At 44.1% G+C, this 21613-nt stretch overlaps 1 protein-coding gene and 1 long non-coding RNA gene across 3 annotated transcripts in view; one reads left to right on the plus strand and one right to left on the minus strand.

The window, feature by feature from the left end:
• LOC128768312 (uncharacterized) overlaps nucleotides 1-21613 on the plus strand; it is a 50971-nt gene that overhangs the window by 3498 nt on the left and 25860 nt on the right. The window contains exon 3 of the long non-coding RNA XR_008416234.1: nucleotides 174-254. This is a non-coding gene — a long non-coding RNA (uncharacterized LOC128768312). The remainder of the gene's footprint in view (nucleotides 1-173; nucleotides 255-21613) is intronic.
• Nucleotides 4762-9933, minus strand: cited4b (Cbp/p300-interacting transactivator, with Glu/Asp-rich carboxy-terminal domain, 4b). Of its 2 annotated transcripts, none has more exons than XM_053881117.1 (2): nucleotides 9704-9933; nucleotides 4762-9077 (listed from the first exon to the last, which is right to left on the minus strand). In XM_053881117.1, exon 2 carries the CDS (start codon nucleotides 9070-9072, stop codon nucleotides 8353-8355), a length of 720 nt encoding a protein of 239 aa, XP_053737092.1. In that variant the 5' UTR covers nucleotides 9073-9077; nucleotides 9704-9933; the 3' UTR covers nucleotides 4762-8352. The 2 variants fall into 2 exon arrangements, with proteins under 2 accessions (XP_053737092.1, XP_053737091.1); XM_053881116.1 differs by having other exon boundaries at nucleotides 4798-9081; nucleotides 9704-9932.

Consider the following 21613-nt stretch of genomic DNA (forward strand, 5'->3'; position numbering starts at 1 on the left):
CAAGTGCTTCTAAAGGGAGAACTGATGGCAACCAAGAGACGTAATCTCCTCAGTGTGGCCTGGGGCATCTTCCCAGTTGCACACCTCACCAGAGAGGCATCCTGAAAAAGACACCTCGACCCTATATCAGTACAGCCTTTCCCATGTGACCTCTCTCTCTCTTTCACTTCAAGGAGCAGTCTAGACAGCCTGTGGGGAAAAAAACAGATTTGGACACTGTTGTTTTGGACATTTCCCAAGCCCTTGCACCTCAGGTGAGTGTCCAGAGGGCTTCCATGCTCCTTTACATTCAGGTTAGTGTTAGCCCCAAACTCAACTGACTGCTGTATGTTTTCGGACATTCTTCTCTCAAGCCCGCCCTCTACATTCTTCTGCAATTGTGTTTTGGAAACGACTATATTCCACAATCGGCTACTATCATTTACGCAGCAGTGGCATCACTAACACCCAAATCTAACTGCTTCTGAGAGCAGGGCCCTGGGTGGGAGAGGTCACCAGCTTACTTTAAATTGATACTTTAAAGGCAACTGTCCCTGCACATGAAACATTTATATCAACAACACTGACCTTGTGATTGAATCCAGCCTGCAAAACCTGATTTTGCTGACACATGTTGATGATGTCATGGATTCTTTTTTAGTTATTAAATGACACTTTAAATTCACTTCAAACCAAACCCGTGGGCATGCTGCTAAAATAAATACATTTTGCAATTCAGCATTAGAACAGTTCAGACTGTGTTTCTCCTCGAGCTGGAATCGCATCATTCTTTATTCTGTTCACTTCCAAAATATTATTGAGAAGTTTATTTCAAATTTAATTGAATAATAAAATGCTGAACTAGTACAAATGAATTTTAAATATAAATTTTGTTTCTTGGTAAATATTTTCATTCTGTTGTTACCCTACTTTAAAAACAAGTGTTTTATGAAGTGTTTTCATGAGAACGTCCGACGTGAAACCGCATAGCGTCACATCATTTTTGTATCTCATGTTGTGTACTTTCATCGACATGTGAAAGCGCAGCCTCACACTCGCACTCGGTTTCAGAAGCTGGCGACAGAGCTGAGTCAGAAGATTTAGAAGTGATTTAGAAGCAGACACGAGTGTGGGAACAACAGTACATAAGAAAAATCACTCAAGCTGCATGGTGGATAAATCAGGTTTCCCCACTCATGCATCAATAAACTCTTGAAGAAGCACAGTAATGGAGATAAAATTCAAAGACCTGTTTTGTCTCTAAAGCATATCATGAAAACGTCTCAAATGTAAAGTCACAGCTTGACAAACTACTACTGATGGACGTTTCTGAGCTCAGTGAGACGGCATGTCGTTTCCTTTTGCCTAAACAGTTTAAGATGTCAAGAATAATGAATTATATTTCATAGCAGCAATATTTTGACAGCACTGCATTGGCCCTTTTTAACTTCAGATTGACATTTTGAACCACGGTAGCTTGGCTTGTGATTAACACACTGGAATCTCCATTTCTTTATGCAGAACATTCAGCTTATTTCCATGCTGCCACCACGTGTGGCCCGGGCTGCAGTTACATATAGCCACATTAACATAACTTTAGATAGACAGCGCTGGGCTGCTCATCTTGCTGGGCTCATTTCTTTTCCTGATACGTTTTAATGGCACCACGGCAAGGCAGGGTCTGGCTGTATCACACCTTTGTCAAGCCTGTTCCCCAAAGAAGCAGTGGCAGGGGTGATGTATTTTGTGGCTGTTACAGTTTCATTTTGGCACCGAGAAAGCCAGATGCATTCATCACCCGTGTCTTAGAGGTCTATTGTTTGTTATTTTGTTTTGAGGTTCACAATGTTTGAGTACAAATTGAAGATTGGCCTGCTGTATCCGTGCAACTGGTTCTCAGCGACGTCACCAGTGCCTCAGCGCGTCAGACGCTAAGTGAGGGCGAGAGGAGGATCAGGCGCGATGATGTCAAATTAAAGCCTTAATATCATCCCTTGTTAGTCTGTTTGATCAGGATGTGTGCTCAGTGCGCGTGCGAAGACCTGACCCCTGCATGACAACCACGAGTGCGCGGACTACCTTTTAGTTCAGGCTCAGCAGCCGAAGCTTGAAATTACAGATTTGGAATTAGGAACGCGTACATGCTGGCGCGCAAATCTGAGCCGGCAGAAAGCCGTATGAAGTGAATCGCTGTGGGCTCCTCGGTGGGATCATACAAATAGATATTGTGGGAAAACCCGACCATGAAATCCCCGACGACAACGAGAAAGAAAAGAAAAAATCCCTCCATTTCATTTGCTCATTGTGAACCGTAAAGATTTGTCAATTTAGCATCTTTTCACTCCTTTTGCTCTTGTGGCTTTCGCCTGCTGACTTAGAGCGAGAGCCGCCGCAGGAAGGACGTCGTTGAAGCGGTTGCTGTGGGTGGGCTGAAATTAAGAAAAACAACTAACTGTCTCCGCGTCCCACCCTGCTTAGCCTGCGTCTAGACTGGCCTGCGCGAGGCAGGTGGCAGTCATAACAGGGGATTGGGAGCGAAAACATGGCTGTTTGGACTAGTTAGTCACAATCAGGAAGAAGAAAAATAGCGCTCGGCATTTAATTGGGGCTAAACAGGGCACTCGCAGTGCAGCGTGCAATTATGAGATATATAAGGAGACAGAGTTCTGAGGGTGTGAACTCTCCAGCAGAAGTCACAGTAGCTTGAGAGCTGCCAACAGTGTGCCGGGCTCACTGGCCTATTTGTCTTAATGGCTATGTTCTGTGACAATTACATGACTGCTGACCCCTTTTTAAGTCAACTCCAGTGTTATGTAAGCTGCGCAGAAGAGACACGACTTCACCATTTTACTGCGCCCTGTTTAGGGTAAGCCGATCCGCCATTAGTCTTATTAAACAAAGACTGTGCTTCAGGTAGTGGAGTAATAGATGTGGTAGCTGTTGGGAAATGGACCGTCAGTATCTCTCCTTCTCTTGTAGATGGGTGATGCTAAAGTCCCACGCAGAGGGAAGGCGCGGGGGGGAGGGAGGTATGTCCTCCACCATGAACGAGAGCTAAAATCCACCTCCCCCCTGCTTGGCTGTGTCGAGCCAGCATTCCAGGACTGAAGCAGACTTTTAATAATTTTGTTGAGTCTGTTTCGGTCAGATATTGGGCTGACCACGCCAAGATGACGTCAGCTCGGCGTCACACACAGCTCTCATGAGTCGCTCCAGTTATCCAAGCGCTTCCTATGGTCATCTTATTCAGCTGACGTCATGCATCGATGGAATGTTTCTAAATTCCACTTTCAAATGACTTGGTGTAGAGAGGAGGCTGTGGCGCTGTGATGTACTTTACCCTCTCTTTTGTAGAGTGGTACGTTTGGAAGGAGTCTGATGAGGAAGAGTCGAAAGTCCGCTGTGTAGCTGCTATTTTGGGCTTGTACATTTGGTTGTGAAATAGCTATTACCAGACAAGGACATGCAAAGAAGTCTGATGGTCAACTTAAGCAGACGTGAAAAGTTTGTTGTTATGAAAATCAATTTTAAAAAACAAGTCTGTTCTGTTTTACACCTGCAGAGAGTTATAATTGAACAAATTATCCATCACAATTGTGAAAAATCAAGAGCTCAACTGAGGAGTGTGAGTGGTTGCCCACATGCTTGTCCCCAGCCTCTCACCCCAGGTAACTGGGATAAGATCAAACCTAATTTCTGTCGTCAGCAGTGGTGAAAAAGTACCTGCAATTGTGTAGCACTTTTAATATATTTATGTTCGTAAAAGGGCCTTTCACAAATGTAGTCATTTCATCTCCGACATATTTTTTTTTGTGTGTAGAATTTGCAGCATTTTAAACTCGTCTTTATGCTGTATTTCAGCATTGCAGAAATTGAGAAATGATGAAGCTCGGTTGAAACTCTCCTCGGTGTGATGTGAAGTGGATAAACACAAATAAAAAAAAGAAAAACTCGGAAATTGAGCAATCGGCGGCGGCGACAACGCTGGTCGCTAACAACAACGGCGCTCTCATTTTCCCCTGGTTAGCAACCACGCCACCGAAGATGCATGTGTTGACAGTGTGAAGAAGCTAAATGTGGAAACGATATTCCCAACATGACCCCAATCAAGCGTTTTCACAGCCTGCAGGCACAAAACAATCCAACCAACTCAGCCACTGCGGAGAATCACTTCACCCTCATTTCATAATCAACACAATTATAAAGAGGGAAACAGCTTTGCTCCTTCTGGCTGCGAGCAACACCGACCATTTTTAATTTGAAGGTCTTTTAAAACGCAGTGTTCCTCTGCTGCGTGGAGCTGAGAAAAAGGCAGCAACCTCCCTTTGAGTTGCAGCTTACAAGTCTTAAGAGTCTTAAACCCCCCATCAAGGTGAAGCATTCTTTGGTCTCCCACCCCCACAGAAACAAATGTTTGCAAGCAAAAGCCGGGTCATTTAAATAGCAATGCTCTTTCAGCGCCCGTCTTCAGTAAGCAAACACACACTATTGCATTTGTTTATTAAGGACCATGCAGCTTCAGTTAGCATTTTATTTGTCACCATTAGCATTAGCTAGCACTGGGATTTTCCCTGCAATTTCCTGTCATACTTAAACTTACTGCGTTGACTGAGAGTTTCTCAGAATCGCGGAGGTCCAATCTGTATTGTAATCTGTAATTTTTAAACTGTAATTTCAACTATAAACATGTCCCATTAACAGGACTTGAAGATGCAACTTTAAAAGGTCAGAAGTACAGGCAAACAAACCGAGATAAAACAGTGTTTCCTCATCAACAGAAATGATCACACTCTGACAGAGTCTGAAGTTGTCTCAAGCATAGAGGTCCGTATGACTCTGAAGCGCACACTCATAAATGTTTACACTTCATCTAAATGCCACCTTCCCTTTAAAAGGTTGTAGTCATTGTCCACACAACGCTCTTCGCGTGCGTTGCCATTTGATTTGGCGTCGTATCGAATTTAGTCTTACACTCATTTGACACGCGTCATTGTTAAACCGGTGATGTCCTGACGGTGATTGATTCGCTCTAAATGTCTCCCGATTATATTTTAAAGGGGAATCAATTTACCTATATTTTAGCCTCACAAACAAAGAAAGTGCTATCGCTCAAACTCTTGTCATTTACTGCGGCAGACCACTCATTTTCGTGTACCGATCCGAGGTCAGGCAGCCGATGTTGAGATGCAGACTTCCCAGAAACCTGACAAAAATGTCAGAGTCTTAGGGTGAGAATGAAGATCGAAAGCCCTGGCTCAGCTCATTCCTCACTTTCCTCAAGCTGCATCTGTTGATCTAGGGCTCCTTCCTTCCTGTGAATGAAACTCCCAAGATGCCCCCAAGGGCGGCGACAAACCCCATCACTTTTTGTCATCGCATCAGCACATCAAAACAGAGATGTGTCCGTAGCGATCACCTTGTATTCAATTGACCTGAGGTTATCCGTAACAGTAGATGACAGTAGTCACCTCCTTATGTTTACTCCCTAAATGTGTGCTGCATAATCTGTCCTCTCATCTCCTACATTTACAGTCACAAACAAGTGGATCTTCTGCATAGAAGGGATCCTTGTTTGGACGAGCCCTCATAAAACGCTCTTATCTGGGCTCTCAGCTAGCTCCACCGCCACATTCAGATACTTAAAAACGCTGTCATTTAGAAGCCACAATTTCCATTATCTAATCACTCATCGCCACATGCCATTTTTTGGGCTCCATTTAGATAATGCTGCCTCAAATACCAGAGTTCCAGCCACACACATGAGCAACGCCTCATCGGCGTAGGTTGGTCATCCTCCACACACTGGAAATTTCTTTACAGTATCTCAACATGAAAGTATCTTCTCCGTTTCCATACATTCCAGAATCACTCACTCAGTGATCCAGACGTCTTTAGTCACACAAGTCGGTCACCTTGACTTCAGCGTGTCACATGGATTCTCAGGGTTGTTGCTTTCCTCCATTACACATTGTAACGGTTAGATTTAAAGTCAACACACCTTTATATCATGGCCTTCATTATCTCGACTCTTATCACGTTTTAATGATGATGCTTGTCACGTGAGTTACCCAGAGGCTCTAAATGTTTGCTTACTCCCTAGAGCACCTCCCCAGTCTGACACTGCCTACTGTCACATGATCAGCAAATGACCAGATTGTCAAAATTAACACTCAAATAGTAGCAACAGAGGTACTTGGAAAGTTTATTTAGCCTCTGCACCGCAACCAACTTCGCATAAGTGGAAGATAATGGATGTTTTGGGGATATTTAAACATCAATCCCAACAATGCAACAAGCTAGTTTTCTTGGATCAAAGCTTTACGATGTTGCCATTAATTCTTTGGAGTCATCGCAAGTGAATGTTTGATCATTCATACTGGACTTTCATGAAATGATGGCACCTTTGACATATCTCTGGTGAATTCGATTCCTCAATTATCAGATTAAAATGCCAACATCCTCAATTTCAACAACCACATGTAAATCAAACTCTTTTTTTTTTTTCACCACTATATCTGAATTTTGTTCGTCATAACTTCTGAAAACAGAAGTACATGTTGACGTCAGGCAAAAAGCACTGAGAGAGCGCTGTTTAGATGAACACTGGTGTGTGAGGCCTGTCAAAAATGTAGCATGAAACCCCTCCATGGCTAGTTTTGAAAATGCACTGCGACTTAAAACACAAGATGCCCTTCAGTTTCTCTCCTTGAGGAACAAACACACATCCACGATCATCAAATTCCTTCCCACCTCCACTACTTTTCCAACGTTTTCCAGATAACTTATTGTCATTTACAGTCTCTGCGATCCAAAAAAAGATCTGGGGTTTTAGGTGCTCTATTAAATATACATGTATTTTAAGTGGCCCATATAACAATAACTTCGCGGGCCAGATTTGACCGACGGGCCTTAAGTTTTCAACATATTTGAAATAGTTCTCAGCGTGGCTCTCCAAACACACATTTAAGGCATGTAAATTATGTGATTTTAAGTTACACACCCTGTTTTCAATGTCGATTCTTGCTAATCGCCATTTTTTAAAATTGCCTATTAGTCTTCTTTGTCATAAAGGTCACCATACAGTTTTGGTCTGGCTTCAGTAGAGAAGACAATGCGGCCTGAAATGGCTTTAAATACACAGACTAACCTTCATTAACCAGACCGGCAACGTTATACATCATAAAGCAAGTTGTCGCCGCTGTACATTGATCACACATAAATTCAGTCGAAGCCATTTAGATCGTCGAAACGTGCTTAAATATTTATAAAACTTCAGTCGTCCCTTCACCCATAGGTTAACCTCAGCACCTAGCCGGCGCTGCGTCGCCCGAGGGCGGAGCAGTGCAATGAATGGAAAAGCAGGCCACATTTCTATCCAGGCCATCTTTATTGATCCTCAAAAAAAAAAACCTTTCACAAAGACCATCATCTGCCCTCCCTCTCCATTCTTGACCACAAAAAAAGGAGGAGAGACAATATAAACAACCAATAAATAAGAATCTGCGTGATTAAGGCGGTTCTACGTCTCCAATAGAACACAACAGTGTTGGAGTTAAACAGCTTCATACAGTACAAGCAGTACATCTTTGAGAACATCACATCTAAAAATAATCAAATAAAAACTGTTTTTCCTGTAATCTGACAAATGTGGCAGCAAATTCAGATTATTATTTTTAATTTCAACAGCAGGCCAAACATGATAAAAGTCCTGGGCTTTCAAATGATCTCTCCCAAGACTTGGTGGGGGGAAAAAAAACGTAATTATGAGAACCACTTGGAAAGCGTGGCTTGTTTGGTCTGTGTTGTTAAATACTTCTGTTGAGGCCCAAAAAATTGGCAATAAAAAAAAAGATGTAATTCAGCCATTTTGGGATTTTGGATACTCTGAAGGATATTTTTAAACCATCTCGGGTGTGCCTAAATTGTGATTTCATTTATGTGAATCCTTAGAAAAGCGGGGAATAAAATACACAAATTAGAACAAAAGTTGGCGCCTCAACGTTTGGTGTGACCAATTTTTGAACCTCGGTCGATTTCTAGACCTCTTCCTTTAAAGCAATCGTCTCAGATCGGGATAAATAAATACACTTTCTACTCGTAGAGTCCAGACTTTGAAGAGACACAGTGTCATAGCATTGTTCAGAGTGGCTTTTGACAATTTCAGCTTTGTTACATTCATGTCCAGGAAACAAGGCCTTAAAGCCTCCAAACCACCGCTAGCACATGCGAGACCCGTCCCCGATAGCCATCCTCCAGCAACGCTGCTCGACGTGGTGGTCCCAAAAAAAGGTGCCCAAAAACGATAAAGAGAAGAGCGCTCTTTGTCCCGGACAACTCTCTCTTGTTTCCATTGGCTTGATAGATCAGGTCCTCTCAGCAGCTGACAGTACTGGGCTGCTGTTTGCTCACAAAGTCCGAGATAAAGTCAAACTCGTTCTGGCCCAGGAAGAGTTCCGGCAACTCCTGGACCCGGTCTAAGCCCAGCTCCATGACCAGCGAGGTCAGAACCTCCTCGTCGATCATATCGGCGTCCATACCGTTGAGGGCTAAGGCAGGTCCGGCCATGTGCTGCATGTTGGCCAACTGCGCCGGGTTCATGCGGTACTGCGCGGCCGCCCCCATGTGGTTCCCGCCCATGGGTCCCAGTGGATGTCCGTGATACTGCGTGTTGAGTTTCTGTAACTGCATGCTGGCCATCAGCTGCTGCGACGTTAGCCCTCCGTTCATGAACTGTTGTTGCTGAGGGTGCTGGGCCTGTTGCTGGTGCTGCTGTGGGTGCATGTGGTGCTGCTGAGGGTGGTGGTGCTGCTGGGGCTGACCGTTGTACATCATGTTGCCGGTGGTCATCTGGTGGTGGCCCATCTGGGGCTGTCCGTTCATATGTCCGCCGACCATTCCTTGCCGCTGCCTCATCTCCATGTTGGCCGGGGGTCCTCCGTAATGCATCATCTGACCGCCGGGCATGGAACGCATGCCCTGTTGGTTGGGATGCTGCTGGTGACCTGCCTGCAGGCCGTTCATGCCCATCCTGTAGCCGTGAAGGCTGGCACCCGCTGATCCGTGATTCATGGGCATCATGAGATGGTCAGCCATGCCTCCTGTCTGAGAGAGAGGAGAACTCGGCGTTAACAACACGCCGGATACCACACGGCACATGTGTCTCCATTTGCTTTGTTACACAGTTCGGTGAATCACCAACACATTTGCACTCTGTTATATCACCCCGTCAAGTTCATGACGCTTCTGGAGCGAAATCATTCGCGAGACTTGCTATTTTGCCTCCTTCTGCGCCGCATGTTCCATTTCCTTTCAACAGACGCCCAGGTTGCAACTACAGGTTAACATTGTTTTGGATCTTTCCGTCCAGATCAGTCACGCACGAACGCCTCGACAAAGAACCAGGAGGAAGAAAAATATGCCTCTTTCATTCCCTTCATGTTGCTGGTCAGCTGCCTCAGATCTGTTCGTTTATTTGCAACAAAGAAAGCTGACAACCTGCAACGCGTCTCCGCTCCGCGATTCATTCATTTTGTGAATTAAACAGCCCGATGCGACCTCTCTTTGTGTTTGCATCGCGTGTAGGATCCGATGATTTCGGCTGTTAGTCGCGAGTTTCGACCAAGGGCATGCAAACAATGGATGGGAAGCCGCAGCAGCAGCCCACCAAGGAAACATGCCCTCATGTTATCCAACAAATAAACCCCGTGCTGATCTTAAAACTCACCCTTATCCGCTCCGTTTTCGCGAACTTGCGTTACTCCGCGTCCTCTCCGTGCGTTCCAGAGCCGTGTTCCCGGGCGACGAGCAAAAGACGGTCCGTGTTACAGTAAATATTCCAGGGGGTTACGCTTCATGCTCGGGCAGGGACGGTGTGCACAAAGAAGCCGCGTCAGATCTTGAAACGACTGCCTATTTTCTGGGTCAACTCTGGGATTATGTACATGTAAAGAGCTCAGAGGAAGGCAGTCGGGGAGGGGCGGGGCTTGCGGCCCGCCTCCTCGTCCCTCCGATTGGCCGTGACTGTAATTGTCCAGGGGCGTAGCGAGGAAAAGGCTTGTCGAGGGCCGTGACACCCGAGCCTGCCCCCCCTACTGTTTTTGTTTGAGAGGAAAGGAACATCTTGTTTGTCTTCCCAAGTCACTCCCCATGTTGTATAGATATGATGCTTGTGAGATAGATGGATAGATAGATAGATAGATAGATAGATAGATAGATAGATAGATAGATAGATAGACAGATAGATAGATAGATAGACAGACAGATAGATAGATAGATAGATAGATAGATAGATAGATAGACAGACAGATAGATAGATAGATAGATAGATAGATAGATAGATAGATAGATAGATAGATAGGTAGACAGGCAGACAGAAAGACAGACAGATAGATGGATAAATAGATAGATAGATTGTCTTGAGTATTTGTATTTTGCGACGCCCGATGTGGCTGGGTTTGCCTCCACTTCTAAAGAGAGTCAGTGCAGTATCAGTAAGTAGTAGAATAATGGTTAGTTACTTGGGTCAATAGTCAGATGGAATTGATGGCAAATATATATAAATATATATATATATATATTACAGTGTGAAAGGGCAGCTCATGTATTGTAGCCTCCTAGTTTTCCTGAAGTTCAAACAATTGCGTTTGTCGCTTGTCTACACCTAATAACATATTTGACCTGTATGTAGCAAGAGTGCCGCCCTGGTATGTGCATGTTACACTTCATCTGCTGGATCACTGCAGCGCCATGTGACCCAGCTGAGAGTTTGTGCAAGAGAGAGGCCAGAGGAATGTGGCTTGTGTGCTATTCTCAGCCTCCCTGCCTGAAAGTAACCACCGCCGCTGAGCTTGATTGTTCCATTTACACGTCTGGACCGTGGACGGGAGTATGGATTCTCAGTGAGCGCATGTGTTCGACTCAGCACATGTAAGTGATTGCCCACTTCAGAGCGACGACCTCCGGTTGCAAATGAATGGAGCCACTCGGAGAGAGAGGGCACCACTTCCATTGTTCTTAAAATTTGTCTTTGAATGGTGCAACCAGAGGCCAGTATTGTTTGACATTGTCCGGCCACTTAAAGCAAGTGCTAATTTGCCACTCCCAGGTGTTGTTGAAAAAAAAAAAAGTCACTCAACCAGTCTAGGGAAACAGAAGAGACAGCGATGGGAATTGTTTTAATGGCCACCAGTGTTTGCCGAATAGCTCTGTCAATAATTAGATAATAATTGTAGAGCACAATACCAAGAATGCTCTGTTACATAAACAGCTTAGTCGGTTCTCTCTCTCTCTCTCTCTCTCTCTATGAAGCAGCCCCTAAATTTACACTGAATAAAGGTCAAAATGGAACCGAGAGTGAATTACTTCAGGGAAATATGACGCTGATGGAGGAATTATGTGAATGTGAATATCATTTCAGTTTACATGTATAATTAATTTGTAAATTGGGGTCCTTTTTTTCAAACTAGGAAAAAACAAAGTATTAGTGTCTCGACTATTAGTTTCTGACAAACCAAAACTGCATCAAAATGTGTTGCTCATGACAACTAATGCTCACAGTGCAACCAAAACAACCAAATATCACCAAGACACATCTGTCCCTATTGAGCATAGAGAGACTGGCTCACCCACAAACTTGAATTTGGTGTGGAAATGAGCTGTCATATTTGGGTTATTTAAACTGCCTCAAAGAATGTGTGTCTGTCAGTGTCTGGTGACGCTGAGTAGATACGTGAAACATCGGCAGCAGACAAGTTATTTATGTCCTTATTGTTGAGCGAATTAAATTGTTCCATGAGAAAAGATGGAGCCTGGTTGACAACACAGCACACACGTTTTCTAGAGTGTTCTGTTCTCCCTCTTCAAAACGAGCAGTGGCCCGGTCTAAAACGGCGAGGTCAGCCATGGACCAGTCCTCAGACAAACTCAATTCAATCCAACTCAAAATACAAGTGTGAGCTCCAAAACAGTCACGCAAACCCAGATTTAAGATCAGAGAGTTATTGCCGCTCCATTAAACATAGCCACAGTGAACGCCCTAAAACCGTTTATTTACATCCAAATGCCCTTAATGGCACTATTTGTATCGCAGAGCGCAGGCAACGTGCCCAAACCTTCTGGGCTCTCCAATTAGATCTCAGTGCAGACATCCATTTGCATGAGCTCTCGCTCGGCAATGATCATTAGTGAGATATCTGTGTGTTTTCTTAATCACGTGACCACGGAACATAATGTTGTAATTACAAAGACAAGGCGGATGACTGTGCTGGAGTGTGCGATGGCTCTCCTCTCAGACGTTTGTCTGTCACTGGGGGCGGAGCCTGTACACCTCGCCTCAAGCACTTTATTGATTCGGTTTCATGTGAGAGTGTTTGTGTTGCCAGACACGCTCTGTTATAGCAGCTGGACACACAGAGCGACGCTACAATTGAAGTTATTTTCCGCATCAATCCGGAGTCAAGATTAAAAAGCAAAGTCAATGGGACCTAAACCCATAATAATGCTGCTACCACCACGTAGTGTGAGCTCCTCAAGCATAGATTTGTTCAGTCCACTGACTTAAGACAGAAAGTTATTCGAAGAAATCAGCTCCACAGTCGATTCATTGTTTAGCATTTGAACTGAAAACTGGACAAACTCACTTTGATGTTGCAAAACACTTTCAATTCTCGTAATGTCAAAAGAAAAGGAGTCGCTTATGTGTGGTATTAAATGGAACAAGTCGTTTCAGTTTCTGAAACAAGAAAGTACAGAATCGTCTCTGATTCATCACGAGGCTCAGTACTTTCAGGGCAGTACCTTTATATAGAGGGAAGCACCATGTTACGAGGAAATGGGCTTTTACAAAAAAAAAAAAAAAAAAAGAAAGGGGAAAAAAGCTTTTTCAGGGGATCAATTAAACGATCACTCAAAATGTTTTGGATTATTTTGAAATAATACTCAACCCTGGCAAATTAAGAGATACCTAAATGTGAAACACCACTTTCCCATGGTTTAGACGCCTTCTTTAGAAACAAGTCTCGCTCATTTCCGAACCCTTTGGACGTGACATCATGATTCTCTGAGGTTAACGCTTAAATTGCCCAGCAGGGTTTTTCCTCATAATCTCTGAGCGCTGCGTCTTATGCCCACTAGTCAGGCAGACCTCCCAATTTGTCTACATTTTATGTAGGCTTCTGTTGAGGAGTTGGAGGGGGCAAATGTTTCTTTGCTCCCCTCAGCTCCACACAGTTACACTCCCAATGAAAAGTTAATTCCACACAGGTGTTTCAATAAGGTCATGAATACCAGTGGCTTGTTTTGAGGTCCCTAAATTGGCTGGGTGGGATTTCTCTTCAGATTAAGTGGAGAGTTCATTCATTCGTTCTCATCCTCCCTTCCGACTTGAAAGTCAACAGTATTTTAAATACATTTTTGTTGCCTTTTCAAGACTCTGATTGACACGGACTCCTTTATTTGTGAATCATCTGGCTATGAATCCTATAGTGAGATGCCCCCGTGGATGAGGGCACATCATTGTTTCCAGTCAACCCTCCACAGACATTCTCGAGAGGCCAAAGTTCATTGTTCTCCGGCGGCATCTGGCAGCAGCCGAGACAAAGTGAAGGTTGTTGCTCAACTCCGTGGCGGACGAGTTTGTTTGTTTTCCAGTCGCTTAAATGGTGGAGGGATTAACAGCCCCGGCCTTTTTGTATTTCTTGACATATCAATCAGTCAAAACATTATGGCCACCTGTCTTTTTTACTTCCCATCAACTAAATTCAATAATTTGACTTTCCAAAACTGAGCGGTCTGGTCCGATATTTTCATATGAAACTAACTTCCGTCTTTGGTTTTGGAGTTAATCATCATGTTACTGTCCACATTATATTTAAAAATACATTTAGTGTTCATCAATACAAAGACATAGGAAGTCCATTATGCTGTTAACATGTTTTAAAGTATCTCTCTAATTGAATCTTGTGGAAAATTAAAAGAATAGGGAGCAAATTCTCCATTAAAAGAACTGACTAATAATTTTATCTCTGCATTCACACTTGCTCCTGACACCTGCAGATGCAGAGTGATGACTCAAATCAAAACTCTTTGGTTTCTCAAAGTGAAATACGGATTTGATAGAACCTCTCCCAGGTCACTCTGCACTCTGAAACTATGCCTCACCTTTCTCCTGTTTCTGCTTGAAACACGGCTGTATAAACAATAGAACTAGAATTAGCCAGCGTCTGAATGCAAATAAGGAATTCAACCTGGATTTGCATGTGTGTAAGAGGCGACGGGCACGGTTTTACATGCCAATTCAACAGCACAATGGCGTCCTCAAAGCAAAAACAAATGGATGCTGTTTCTGAAATGAAACAAATATTTGGAAATGTTTTGTAGATAGAGATAGATCGAGATTAATATGAACACCTGACTGCCATGTGTGAGAGGAAAAACTAGGGGGGTTGGGTCGGGGGTTGTGACACAGAACTTTGGTTCAGCTGCTTCACCGCTACTTCTGGGGACAGGAGAGTTATTTGTCAGCACATAGCTCCTGAGCTCTAAGATCGTTTCGCTACAGCTAACAGAACCATTCAACAGGAAATGCTGTCATTACACTTCACATGGCTCTTCTTTTCTAAGTAGACTGAATGGGATTTATTGGAGAAATGCTCTTGTTTTGGTTTTATTTCTTGTTAAACCAAATTCTGGTGTGCTTAATAATGCAGACCAACCTTTTTTTTTTCATAAATTGCTTTGGATAAAAGTGTCCACATATCGAACAAAAGGTCGAGCCCATAATTTAAAAAGAGCGTTTAACAAAAGTCACATTCCAAGTTTGATCATATCCGGATGATTCTAGTAGCGTAACAAACATGTTCAGTTCAGCGTAACCGATGTGTAAACAATTTGTCATAATGTTTGAGACACACAATGAGTTCACACAACCAATGTAGGACAGGAAGCTGGCGTCTGAACTCTTACTGCAGGCTGTCGTCGCGTCTTCTTAACCGGCCATGAGATCAGCTGACTCAATCCCAGATACCTGACTAATCCCACCAACGCTGCCGCAGACAGTAATGCAGACTGGCAGGGCCGGAGTTGGCATGAGGCCTCATGACTGCTGCGCTTTCGTCATCATGTACCTGGTGACTTGAATTGGGAATCCGACTGAAGAGAAATGGAACGCTATCCTCCTGAGATTAGTGTGTTTCCTCTTTCAGGCAGATGCTGCCTTTACCTCCAGTGAGTGATTCTCACGCCGTCAAGCAAGACACTTGAACGCTTATTTCCCCATGTGTGGTAATTTTGCTCTTCTTTGGAAACTCACCGCTGTGTGGTCATGCATGAAACACCTGGCAAGAGTTTCAGCCAAAAGTGAGCGCTATTCTAGTTCAAAACATTCTCACAGATATCAGCCTTTACCTCAAATAAGATGTCTTCTGTTAGAATAGATTCTATTTCATTAGATTCCATTATCAACTGTGGGAGGAAATAAGGGTGTTCAGAATGGTGAATTAAACATAATGAAGTTTGACATTTCAATTCATGACTAAAAAACAAGCTGTCATCATTGGCTGTAAAAGCATTCATGCGATGTGTCATGTCAACATGTGAAACCAAAAGTCAGGTTTGTGTCTCTTCTGCTGAGCGTGTGGGGGAGGGTTGTTATTGTTCTGCTAAATGAGAGTCTCTATAAATACTCAGAAGGCTTCCTTCTCGTCTCGGCCACCAATCAACAGTCGCTGCTCAGCTGAGTAGCTGAGAGAGGGCAATAAGCCTGAGTCAAGGCTAGCGAGGGAGGGATTAGTGGGGGAGGGTCCGACTCAAACATGCCACGATGAAGAAGCAGCGGAGGGACTTTGGAAGGCCATGACTGGTGGGGGGTGGGGGGCTGAGGCCCATAGTGAAAGTCGTGATGTGGTGCGACGGGGGGGGGGGGGAGTTGTCGGGATCGGACCTCAATAAAGCAGCATTCCAACAACCTTTGTGTTGAGAAAAGAAAAAGACTTGTAAACATGTCTTTGAGTGAACTTTGATCCCAGGAAGTGACTCAGCAGATTCAAATATATTTCTCAAAGTCATCAAACCGTGTTGTGACACAAAATATTTTCAAGCATATTTCCAAGAAACACTCTGGAGTTTTATTTTAAAATGCCACGGCAATCGAACATTCATTGTCTTATTCCTCTAAAAGGGGCTGCTGGAGAGATGCCCAGGTGATAGATGCTGTATATACAGGCATCAACAGACAACCTCTCATACACAAAATGTAGAAATGGACTTTTGTGAAGGGATGAAAAATACTCCTGGGCCGCTTTCCCTCAGTTTAGAATACAGATTAAAAACCGTACATATAGAGAAGGCCTTATCTTTCTGGCATAAAAACAAGAATTGGCGAGGTTTTTCTTCTGCGACAAAGAAATGAATCTCAAAGCACAAACCCAATAGGCATACTAAGTCCAACAATAGTCTTGCTCTTTCAATAAACCTCCCCAGCCAAGTGTAACGGCGCTGCATTTCACCAAAAATGAACCCGCAATCAGGTATTTGCCCTACTTGAATAACAAGTCCCGAAACAGGGTTGGATTCAGTGGAATGCATGTTTGTTTACAGGCAAACAAAGAGTTTCTAAATTTGGTCCGTCCCCCCTATAATGCTGCAAAAACTACTGCCTTAAAGGGACAAGGCGCCGACTGCAAAAATAGATGGGTTTGCACTTCACATATGCTGTCATCATGTTGGTGAAGGGCTTTGGGTAGGTGCCCTCAATTGGGTCAGATACATGTCGAACATGACAGCCTTCGTTTGCCAAGACATTTGGGTAGTGCAGCACTGGGTGAAGGTGTTGCAACTGTTTTGGTAACAGTTGGTGGCTGGGGACAGGCTGAGCTTTGCTGAATGCTGAGTTGTTGACTAAATAATGGTAATTTCCCTGGTAAGTACTACAGTAGGTACTGGAGCAGTAATGGTCATTTAACCACCAGGGAAATGTGAATTTGATCCCCTAAGAGCGGTGCAGTTAAATGAGTCTGTTTGCATGTGTTATGAAACTATATTTTGGCTAATTGCTTTCACCTTGATTTATGTAACCACTTTTATGTAAATGATGAGAACTAGAATGAAAGAGGCATTTGCTTCCAATTCTGTCAACCTTGTGTAGACGTGTAACTGGGTCCCGAAGCAATGGTCGTAAAAACTTGAGAGGCTCCGGTCTTTCACCCCAAAATCATCAGACAGTAGTAGCCATACGTCAAAGCTGTTAGCATATGAGAAATATTTACGCAAAATCTCTTGCTAAAGATCAGCGAGCACCATCGATAACAACATGGCTGCACTCCACGCAGCTTGGCATTGAAAAAAGATGGTGTAACGCTTGGCGTTCGACATGTTTGGGGACGCACATTGAGCGCGACTGACTCCATTGTTTTCATAAGAGTGATTCATCATTTCGGAGGCACGGCACAAGCTATGTATTTTGAAGGAATCAGGTCAGTGGTGTCAAGTTGGCAGACCAAACAATGACATTTTGTGATTTGGGTTTTTGCTGAGTTGTAAATAGGGCATCTGGCTCCTCTATTTCTGTTTGGTTTCGTTGGTGTTGTGTAATGTCACTTGTGCGGTTGGTGTTGGTGTTCGCTTAAGTAGAAGGTTGCTCTATTTTTCTTCTATTCGTTTGCATCGCCAGCATCGTGAATCAACACTCGAACTGACTAAATTTATTAAGTATGAGCATGATCCTAAAATAAACACAGTAGAATCACACTTGTATCGTACTTTGCCGATCTGATCTCTTTGAAATCCTCAACAGTTTTACCACTTCATGCTTTAACTGAGGTGTCCCAAGGACAGATTATCTTGGAATACAGACCCTCTGTGTCTTCCTGTGGATTCCTGTCAGTTGGATGACAAGGAACTCTCCATTTATGCAAACCGCAAAATCTAACCAAACCACTGTCTTGTACGACTTGAGCCACTAGCTTAACTTTGAGCCAATGACAGACCACAGAACTCCTCCCCCTTTCTCGAGGACATCCAGAATTTACCATTTAATCCACCTCTTTCACAACACTAGTCTCTAGTGTTGTGATCTATTTCCCCTTTAGATCCAAGGAAGACGCTAACATAGGACAAACCCCAAAAGGTCTGTCAGCAATATGCCATGTTCACAACAGTCAAAACGGTCACATGACGGCCCAGAAAACCAAATCATTGCTTTAGCCTGTCTACGTTCTGACTTTTAAAATACACATAAACACCATAGTCCAGGGAGAGAAATTAGAATTTCTTTTCCTGGATAATGTGGTCAATAGCATGACTAAGCTAGCATGTAGCTTGACTGTGATCAGCCTGGGTGAGTTTCAGCTACATAACGGAAGTAAACAAACGTGAAGATGGTCTCTAAAACACCATAGAGAAGTGTGACTGTGTGTGTAACTTCCTCGGTCTGGTTTGAGGATATGACAATACCACTACATTAGCAGCTGTTAGCATAGTTGCTAAGCTAGTCCGGTCACGCCAGTGATCGAGTGCTTTCGGTACTTGACATCTATTGTCAAGTACACAGTCTCCAAGTTTGAACCCAGAAATCTTCTGATGGAAGTGTGTGATGATGGCGACAGCTCCATCGGTGTGTAGCGCCGCTGAACCCGCGCGCTTAAGTGCTGATTCTGGTTAAGGTTAAGACTAGTTGTTCAGTCGATCACTGTGTACAAAAATGAATGTAACAGTCTGAAACGGTTCTTCCTCTGCTGACAGTGGAACATGAAGGACGAGCGAGCGCACAGCGCCACCTCACTGTCATTGATAGTTGGCTTCGCGCTCCTCTTCATGTAAACAGAGAGAATGTGACGCGATCGGACTGGGCGGCATAATGGAGTCAGGGCCATAGTCTGGCTACTCTCTGCGTGTAACCGCGGTCAGTAAGACTGCAATGTTTGCTAAAGGATTGCGACAAGCATCTTATGTTAATCATTATGACCTGGTTATTCAACATTCCACCCATAATAGAGATCATATTTTGACCGTTTGTTGGTTTAGTTGTTTTGCATGAATCCCATTTTGCATGTAGGACAAGCCCCAACTTAAAGCACATCACGGTGTAACTGTAAATTTGGAACCCATCAGTAATCCAGAAGAAAATATGGCAAAATGAGTCCTGGGAAATACCATAACAGCAATTCCGAATCTAAGGCATGCAAGTGAAACCAAGACCAGAAACTTGTGGTGATTTTGCTTAGAAAACCAAACCTGGCACGTCTCAACGGATTCTTCAACACTGCAGTATCTTGGCAACATGAAATAAAACAATATTTTGTTTAGATTTTCATTCAGCTGCATGATTTCTCTACAGATGCTTTCAAATGCGCTCGTGGAATTCAGCGATGCTCCATTGGAATGTTAAACATCTCTTATCTGCTTTGACACTTCATGTGTCGAAATACTTGGTGCACATGCAAATGCTTGTTGCTTTGCTGTAGTCAGCAATTCCTTTGGTTGTGTAGTATGACAGAACCCATATCCTTTTTGAAGGCAACACGGTTCTATTGACACAGTCTCCGATTCCCTAGCTACTTGGATACTATTTGGATACTAAAGATGACAATTTTTTTCAGCTGTGGCTTTTAGAGAAGCACATGAGTGCATTATATCCTCTTTTCAGACATGACCAGAACCTCAACCCACCATTTAGACAATGCATTCTCAGAAGTGCAGCACTGTAAGACACATTGGGATGTACTAGTCATGCGTTGTTTTCTCTCCAAATATGCAGCCAGACTGAAGACGCCATGTTTGTTTCTTCTGCCAAACACCAACACTGGCCCCAATTTGATCTAGAATGTAGCCATTAGTGCAGCATTGAGCACCAGCTAAACATTTTCTCCTGCTCACCTTTTCCAACCATTCATGAGTGTCAGTTTTGCAAACAGTGTCTGTCAAAAAGGCCAAGGAATGATCTGCAATAATGGCTTCGTATTAAGCACGGAGGATATCGAAGCCTTATAGAATGTGTATTTTTCTCAAGTGTTACTTCTAGTGTTGTGCAGCTAAATGCCAAGGTCCTTTTCTTGAGCGTGGCCATGAGGGGAGTTCTGAGAGGCCAGATAAACACTGAAGCGGCGTTCCAGACGCAGCGTGGAACTTGTGGCCCACTTATCTTGATTTCAATGTCTCGATAAGTCGTAATCGCCCCTGCAGGTGCGTACACATTCCTATGGTGACTTCAAGCAGCAGGCGACATATGTTTCCTAACTTTTCATTAAACTACGCTGGCCGTTACTTTCTCCGGCGACGAGCTCTCCGACTTGTGTTTCCAGGTAACACCATTCCCCAACGCTTTCTTGCCCCAGGCATCTTTGTCGACACAAACACTAATCATGTCCCCCTCACTGCACTTCCTGCCTCTTAGCCACTGATAATGATTCCGGCTCACCTTTCGGAATCCGCACATCGAGTGCAACAGAATGGACAACAGCCGGCCGAACCTGTCAAACAAGTCGTTCTTATGGAAGTGCGGAAGAGAGTGGGAGACCGCGATGTGACGTGACCTATTAATCATTCATTATCTTCTCGCGCTGTTAATGAGGTGACGACTCTTAAATAATTAGCAACGTGACTGAAGCATATTTCCATCGCAGTAGCCCGAGGAAGTGGAGGGCGTTGGGGACGACTGGGAATATGGATGGCACCAAAAGCAGCCCGGCAAAACAACGACTTTCCTAATCTGGATGGAGGTTGGACAACAGAGTCCTGTGCAATACTGAGACTACATGATGGAAATAGCACGTTGAAAGTTATGTCAAGACATAGTGGGCGTTTAAGTTCTTCACCCAGCAGCCTTCATTATCCGTCTGTCTCATTTGAAGAGGGGCAGGCCAGGGCCTTCAGGCTTTTCTCGCTCACAAGTCAACAGGGAACTGGCTAGCACCCCAGCCTGCCATGGGCCTATTCATCTTGCACAAAACACACAAAAGAGCAGACCATGAGCCACATTCTTGACATCCAACCTCATCACCCCCACTACCCTCCCAGGCCTGGCCCCTCCCCCGCGAAAAGCCTCACACCAGCCTGGGCAGACGCTGTGCTGCGCTACCTAACCGACTGGCTGGTATGAGCTGTTTGCTGAAGGAGGAAGGGAGGGTGTCAGGGAGCGGGGGGCAGGGATGTTTTCTCTTCAGTCAGCTAATTGACTCACAGATGTCAGGAGAAGCTGAGTGTTGCAGAGCTGCCTAAAGCGCCCGGCGACACAAACAAACATTGCACCTACAGAGGCTCATGGAAAGGTGGCACAGCTACAAATGGCCACATGCACCTGTGGCCAGAGTTTCCCTGTTTTAAAGTCCCGAAAAATTACTTAATAAAAATTGGGAATGGATTTTAGTGGCGACTCTGATCCTGCAGCCAAAAACTGTCAAAAACGAACATGGTGACTGTTGTTGGTGGAACAGTCCCATTTTATATTTTGCACAATTCCTGCTTTGGTCCTGTCATTGGTTTTACTCTTCCTTAAAGGTGAGTCTCAGTGACTTTAAATAAAATTCATTTTCAGGAGAAACACACTTTTGTGGTCACAGCTGAAGATTCCTGCGATAATTTAAAGGTCATGTATAAAGTTTCAGTTGCCCTCCATGATCATGAATCGCACTGGTGCAGGGGT

The sequence above is a fragment of the Synchiropus splendidus genome, chromosome 12, assembly GCF_027744825.2.
Source record: "Synchiropus splendidus isolate RoL2022-P1 chromosome 12, RoL_Sspl_1.0, whole genome shotgun sequence".
Classification (NCBI taxonomy): domain Eukaryota; kingdom Metazoa; phylum Chordata; class Actinopteri; order Syngnathiformes; family Callionymidae; genus Synchiropus; species Synchiropus splendidus.

Bases quoted from the DNA above. Each gene is read 5' to 3' on its own strand.
- cited4b (XM_053881117.1), bottom strand. From the start codon at position 9,072: ATGGCTGACCATCTCATGATGCCCATGAATCACGGATCAGCGGGTGCC.